Genomic DNA, 7,609 nt, shown 5'->3' on the forward strand with positions numbered 1-7,609 from the left:
TATATCAACTAAAAATATATTTGGTTAGTATTGTTTTAGTTTTATATTTGTAGGGCACACTTACGAATAATTTAATTATATATATAAATATATGTATATATATAACAGTTTTTTAGAAACATAAATAAAAAGTCAATTATTACTATATTTTAAAAAATTTGACAAATATAAAATTTTAAAATAAATTTACACTAATGGTTGATATATAAATTATTAATTATTACCTTATTTAAAAATCTTGAATTAAACATTTATGAAAGGAAATTATACATGTCATCGTCAAGTGATGCCATGTCATAATTTCTTAAACCGTGTTATCTTTTTAGTGAAAAAATGTGCTGATGACGTATGTCATAATCACTTTTTAAATAATGTATAAAATATTTTTCGAGATTGTCTGAAATAAAGGAAGAAAAAGAAACATTGTTCCATTTATTCGAGCTTATTGTATGATGATACTTATTTAAAGGGTATTATATATCACCAGCTTAGCTTCAATAAAGAAGTGGGACGCTTTGTTCGTGTCTAAACAAGTTTTCTGGATGAGCCTTTGTTTTAATCTTCACCAATCTGTTGAAATTGTCTTTGAAGTACTTTGCTCCCCAGACTTGAGCTTGTTTGAGGCTTGTCCTTGAGTTGTTGCTGTTCTGTCCCAGGTCTAGATCTCTGTAGTTCACATATGCTTGTCTTGGGTTACTTGAGACATAAGGCGTCATGTAATTGTACAACTCCCTGATCCATTTGATACGCATGTCTGGTCTCTTCTCGGTGTCTGACCAGCTCCTGTAATACAGAATCATGAAGCTGGTTCCACTTCTATGCGGAAACGGGATCTCAGATTCAGGGATTTTATCCATCATTCCACCGTATGGAGTCCATACCATTAGCGCAGCTTCTTCTTCAAGAATCTTCTTGATCATCCCTTGAAGACCTAAAATAGGAATAGGTTCTTTAGCAAAATCGGATTTGGCTTTGAAGTAAACTTCTCCCATAGGTGACTTTGCTTGAAGCAAAACTTCAGGAGGAGGAGGAGTGCTTGTCGGGAATCCAGAGTTGTAAATAACGGATTCGATCCAGTTCATTTCTATACAATCCTCCTGAGTTAGTCCTAGTTCTGGAAAATCCTTGTGCATAACCTCCATCAAGTTGCCTTTCTCGCCAAGAAACTGACCTATGTATGACATCGCCACTGTCTTGTTTTCATTGTTTCCAGCTATGGTGAAGAACACGCGTAGGAGGAGATCTTCAACAAGCTTGTCCGCAACTTGTTGCCACTTTGAAAGAATCTTGAATCCTGGGTCTTGGTCTAGTGTTTTGGTGACCGTGAAGACAGTTAGGGTTTGAGGAACTGGAACAAGCTTGATCTTCCATGACAAAATTATCCCGAAACTCCCTCCTGCGCCTCCTCTAATCGCCCAAAACATATCCTCTCCCATCGCGGTTCTGTCTAGTAACTTGCCGTTAGCATCAACTATCTTTGCGTCTAGAACGTTATCAGCAGCAAGACCATACTTTCTCATCAAGGAACCGTATGCACCGCCTGTTATATGCCCACCAATGCCTAAGTTCGGGTATATACCTGCAGGGCATCCATGAATCTTGCTCTTCTCTGAAATTCTACAGTTGACAAGCCAAAGATTCTATAGTCAAATATTGTTTACTCTTGTGTGTGGTTACGTTTTGTCATTGCATATTGTGAAGTCAAACATAAGAGTTTTAAGTATTTAGAAAACGTTAAAATAACTCGTTCGAAAAAACGTTAAATTAACATAATTCAACCTATGTTTTAGTTTATATATTTTTTACTTAATTTTCTAGTTTTTTTTTAAATTCAGATCTGAAATCAAACCTTTAGTTTATCAATGTAATATCAAAATAGAACATGATTTTAGCTACGCGTTTTAAAAAAAAAATTAGGTGTACAAGATTTTGATGATATTATTAACCAATAATCAATAATCCAAAGTTTTGAGTAAGACAAATAGTAGATAAACCTTTTTCGGTAATTCAGGAATATAATATTTGCTAGCCAATTTTCATAATATATAAACGCAAACACATAAATAAATTCAGTAACAAAAAAAAACATAAATAAATTTGTGTTTAAAACAAAACGAGATTTACCTGTAGTAAAGCTCACCGACTGTAGCACCAGCTTGAACCCAAACACTATTGTCTTCAATATCAACATTGATCTCTCTCAGTTTCGACAGATCAATAATTATAAACGGTGTTTCTATATGTGAAACATAGGACAAGCCTTCAAAATCGTGACCGCCACTACAAGAAAACACGCGGAATTCCGACGCCAAAGGCGTCGGAACTTTTTTGACAGATTTCCGACTGATTACCGACGAAAACAAAATAATTTGAAGTCGTCGGAATTCCGTCGGCTAATTTCGACGAATTTCCGAGAAAACAAGGGTCGTCGGAATATTTCGACGACTTTTCGACGACATTCCGATAAAAAATATAACCGTTGTAGTCGTCGAAAAGTCGTCGGAAAATTCCGACGAATTTCCAACGACATTCCGATTAAAAGATATAACCGTTACGGTTGTCGGTATTCCGTCGGAATATTCCGACGAATTTCCAACGAACCAAGTGACCGTTGCCGACAAATATATATGACCGTTTTATAGCCGTTTGAGATTGGAAAATACCGACGGAATTCCGACGGAATGCTTTATCTCTGTCGGAATTCCGTCGGAAAGTCGTCGGATGTCCGTAAGAAATTTCCTATAAATGCAGCCCCTCCTCATTCAACTCATTCACACCTCATTCTCTCTTCTTTCTCTTTAGTCATAACAATTCCGTGAAAATCATGTCTTCAGGAGCTTATTATCGTTCGTGAATGGATAAACCTCATTTGGATCCCAACACCAATTTGCTTACGGAAGAATACGTTCAAGGGATTGGAGAATTCATGAGGCTTGTTCAACAGCAACCGGATGCAAAAAGTGGTATGTTAAGATGTCCCTGCTCTACTTGCAATAATAATAAGGTTATAAAAGAATTTGATGTTTGGACTCATTTGTATATGAAAGGGTTTTCACGTAATTATAAAATTTGGTACCTTCATGGGGAAACTGGTTATGAATATGGTAGTACTAGCGAACCTCAGCCTGTTAGTGAACTTCAGCCTGATATTAGGTTAGAAGAACCTAGAACGGATATAGATTATGGTGTAGGTACTGAGCAGATGGTACATGATCATTATAGAGGGGAATAACCAAATCCCGAATCTAGGAGATTTTTTGACATGTTGGATGCAGGAAAACAGCCTTTGTATCAAAATTGTAGAGATGGTCATTCAGTCTTATCATCTGCAACTAGATTAATGGGTATTAAGACAGACTATAATTTGGCTGAAGAATGTATGGATGCGATTACTGATTTTGTCAAAGGTATTCTACCTGAGGATAACCTTGCACCGGGTTCATTCTACGAGGTTCAGAAACCTGTAGCCGGTCTTCAACTACCGTACGAAGTGATAGGTGTATGTATTGACAACTGCATGATCTACTGGAGAGCGGATGAGACACAAAATGTATGCAAATTTTGTGGGAAACCTCGTTATCAGGAGACGAGGGGAAGAGTTCCGATCCCGTTCAAAAGAATGTGGTATTTGCCTTTGACGGAAAGATTGAAGAGGTTGTATCAGTGTGAGCGCACAGCAAAAGCAATGAGATGGCATGCAGAGCATTCCACAAATGGTGAGATTAGACATCCTTCAGATGCGAAGGCTTGGAAACATTTCCAGTCAACATATCCAGAATTTGCGGAAGAGAGAAGAAATGTTTATCTTGGATTATCTACTGATGGTTTCAGCCCGTTTGGAAAGCATGGAAGACAGTATTCTCTATGGCCAGTTATTGTGACCCCGTACAACTTACCGCCGAGCTTGTGCATGCGACGAGAGTTTTTGTTTCTCTCAATTCTCGTCCCCGGTCCAGATCATCCTAAAAGATCACTAGATGTGTTTCTTCAACCACTGATATATGAGTTGCAACAACTATGGGCGCATGGTTTTGAGACATACGATGTTTCGTGCAAAGAAAACTTTCAGATGCGGGCAGTACTTATGTGGACAATAAGTGATTTTCCAGCATATGATATGTTATCTGGATGGACAACACATGGGAAGCTATCATGTCCATATTGTCAAGATGACACATGTTGGGGTCAAAAATGGTTACGACGGAATTACCATCCGAAAATCCTCAGAGATCGTATTTCCGAAAGGGTTAAAGAAGGGATGTAATTTTTCGTCGAAATAAACTATACGAGGTTATTTCTACGAAGAAGCATTCTTTGGGATTCAAACCAAACGATCGTCCCGCTCGGTCGCTACGTAGCAACCGAGCTCAAGCCAAAGCTCGGTCGCTACGTAGCGACCGAGCAATCGTCCCGCTCGGTCGCTACGTAGCGACCGAGCTCGAGCCAAAGCTCGGTCGCTACGTAGCGACCGAGCGATCGTCCCGCTCGGTCGCTACGTAGCGACCGAGCTCAGCCAAGCTCGGTCGCTACGTAGCGACCGAGCGATCGTCCCGCTCGGTCGCTACATAGCGACCGAGCTCGAGCCAAAGCTCGGTCGCTACGTAGCGACCGAGCGATCGTCCCGCTCGGTCGCTACGTAGCGACCGAGCTCGAGCCAAAGCTCGGTCGCTACGTAGCGACCGAGCGATCGTCCCGCTCGGTCGCTACGTAGCGACCGAGCTCAGCCAAGCTCGGTCGCTACGTAGCGACCGAGCGATCGTCCCGCTCGGTCGCTACATAGCGACCGAGCTCGAGCCAAAGCTCGGTCGCTACGTAGCGACCGAGCGATCGTCCCGCTCGGTCGCTACGTAGCGACCGAGCTCGAGCCAAAGCTCGGTCGCTACGTAGCGACCGAGCGATCGTCCCGCTCGGTCGCTACGTAGCGACCGAGCTCAGCCAAGCTCGGTCGCTACGTAGCGACCGAGCGATCGTCCCGCTCGGTCGCTACGTAGCGACCGAGCTCAGCCAAGCTCGGTCGCTACGTAGCGACCGAGCGATCGTCCCGCTCGGTCGCTACGTAGCGACCGAGCTCGAGCCAAAGCTCGGTCGCTACGTAGCGACCGAGCGATCGTCCCGCTCGGTCGCTATGTAGCGACCGAGCTCAGCCAAGCTCGGTCGCTACGTAGCGACCGAGCGATCGTCCCGCTCGGTCGCTACGTAGCGACCGAGCTCGAGCCAAAAGCTCGGTCGCTACGTAGCGACCGAGCGATCGTCCCGCTCGGTCGCTACGTAGCGACCGAGCTCGAGCCAAAGCTCGGTCGCTACGTAGCGACCGAGCGATCGTCCCGCTCGGTCGCTACGTAGCGACCGAGCTCGAGCCAAAGCTCGGTCGCTACGTAGCGACCGAGCGATCGTCCTGCTCGGTCGCTACGTAGCGACTGAGCTCAAGCCGAAGCTCGGTCGCTACGTAGCGACCGAGCACTCGTTTCGCTCGGTCGCTACATAGCGACCGGGCTCGAGCCAAAGATCGGTCGCTGTATAGCGATTGAACCTTTCCGAACATCGATACGACACCAGTCCTTGCATTCTCGTCAAACCTTCGAATGCTATCTCCCGAAGACCGTAGCAAGCTCAGTCTATGATTCCCGCTATTCTAATTCATCGATCGAACTTCGCGGATTAGAAACCGCGGAAAACTCGTAGTAAACGTGTCGAGTCGGAAGACGGCCCAAAGGGACCTAAAACACGACTCGAGGCCCATCCTACGATCTTTCCTAACCAAAAGCCCGTGAACCACAGCGTGGTTCGCGCTTGGCCCGCGAGGAAGGATAAATGTCAAGTTTCCGCGGATAAATACGGAAGTTTTGAAGATAATTGTGAAGATCGGGAAAAATGGAATATCTCCATTTTTATGCTATGACGGCTTAAGGGCAGAAGAGTAAAAGCGTAAACCGACCTTGGAGCTAGTATATAAGGAGTCCTAGGCGAGGAGCAGAGGAAGAACTTTTTCAGAGCAAACTTAGCACTTAGAGCGATTTAGGCAACTTTCCGTTTTTGTTATTTCGAGCTGCGACTCAATTAGGTTTAGCCGTCTTAGGGTTGCTAGAACTAGGAATCTCGCCGACAGCTCTCGAGCCCAGGCTTATACCTTGTTGTAACGCTCATACGCAGATTCGGAATAAGATCTATTTTGCTCTCTTTTCGATTTCTTATTTTTATCGTTGTTATTCTCGTGTTCTGATTGCTTGACGTGTGGTAATTAACAGATATCCGGGTCCTCTGGGAAACTAGGGTTTTCTTAGTTTCCTTATTTAAACGGAAATCGACAGTGCGAATTTCGGTTCCCACAGTTTGGCGCTAGAAGGAGGGGGGACTTACGGATCAATCTAACCCGCAAAAGCCACACACAGTCAGACATGTCAACCAACGACGCGGATAACGTGCAAACTCCCCTTAACGGAGGCAGCGGCACCGATCTCCACACTCCGGTAGCGGACGTATCTGCGGCCAACGCGCAAGCCAACGCCGCGACTCTCGAGGAGTTTAAAAAGATGTTCGCCACCTATGAAAAAAGGTCGGAAGAACAGGATAAGCTCGTGAATACCTTGACCAAACAGGTTGAAACCTTAACGGCAAGGACCCAAGCTATCCGTCCCCGCGGAACCACCAAAATCCGCGGGAAGAGGCTCGATTTCGCCACCCCACTCGATAGAGCAGGAGTCGCGCGGGAACGACCTTCCGGTCAAAACCCCAGCGAGAAGTCTCCCATCGAGAAGGGGAACTCTGAAAGTCTTCCGCTCCCTGCAAAGGACTCGGAGGATAACGGAGCCGAACACATTGACCTGGACCCTAGCGATGTCTCCAACGACAGCGACGAGGATGGCGACAGACATCCAAGAAGGACCAGAAGCCGATCGGCTCGGGAAGGCTCCCCGTTCGAAAAACCAATGACGGAAGAAGAAGAAGTCGCCTATTGGAACGAACAAGAGGAGCTGGCCGAGGAGGCAAACCGAGCTCACTCGCAGTAAGCGCCGACAGGCTCGGAAATCCTCTGACGAGACATCGGATATCCGCGATCTCCGCGACTACATCACCAAGACTGCGGCAGAAGTGAGAGCCGTAAAGTCTCAAATCCATCATGCTACTAGTGCCGCCCCCGAGATCGATCGACTGCTGGAAGGAGCTCGAAAGACCCCCTTTACCAATCGCATTTCGGACATGAGGGTGTCCGATCCGGGAAAGATCAAAGTACCGAAGTACGATGGTACGGCCGATCCGAAAGCGCACCTTCAGGCTTTCCACATCGCGATGGGAAGAGCAAGACTGAAGGACGGCGAAAAGGATGCCGGCTATTGCCGCCTGTTCGTCGAAAACCTTGAAGGGGCAGCGCTCGAATGGTTCGCACGCCTTCGTCGCAACACCATCGGGAGTTTTCGACAGCTCGCATCGGAATTCCTCAAACAGTACTCTGTATTCATAGACAGGGAAACCTCCGATGTTGATCTCTGGAGTCTCTCCCAGAGGGAAGACGAACCCCTCCGCGAGTTTATCAGCCGATTCAAATTGATAATGTCCAGGGTCAGCGGGATAAGCGACAAAGTGGCCATCGACGCGCTGAGAAAGACGCTCT

The 7,609-nt window shown here is 45.6% G+C and overlaps 1 protein-coding gene across 1 annotated transcript; it reads right to left on the reverse strand.

Moving 5' to 3' along the window:
- Positions 1-403: 403 nt before the first annotated feature.
- LOC125577922 (berberine bridge enzyme-like 25) lies at positions 404-2,287 on the reverse strand. The gene is made up of 2 exons (XM_048740048.1): positions 2,125-2,287; positions 404-1,617 (listed from the first exon to the last, which is right to left on the reverse strand). The coding sequence occupies exon 2, from the start codon at positions 1,518-1,520 to the stop codon at positions 495-497; it is 1,026 nt and encodes a 341-aa protein (XP_048596005.1). The 5' UTR covers positions 1,521-1,617; positions 2,125-2,287; the 3' UTR covers positions 404-494.
- Between the last annotated feature and the right edge of the window lie 5,322 nt (positions 2,288-7,609).

The sequence above is a fragment of the Brassica napus genome, chromosome A9 (genome assembly GCF_020379485.1).
Source record: "Brassica napus cultivar Da-Ae chromosome A9, Da-Ae, whole genome shotgun sequence".
NCBI classification, from domain to species: Eukaryota; Viridiplantae; Streptophyta; class Magnoliopsida; order Brassicales; family Brassicaceae; genus Brassica; species Brassica napus.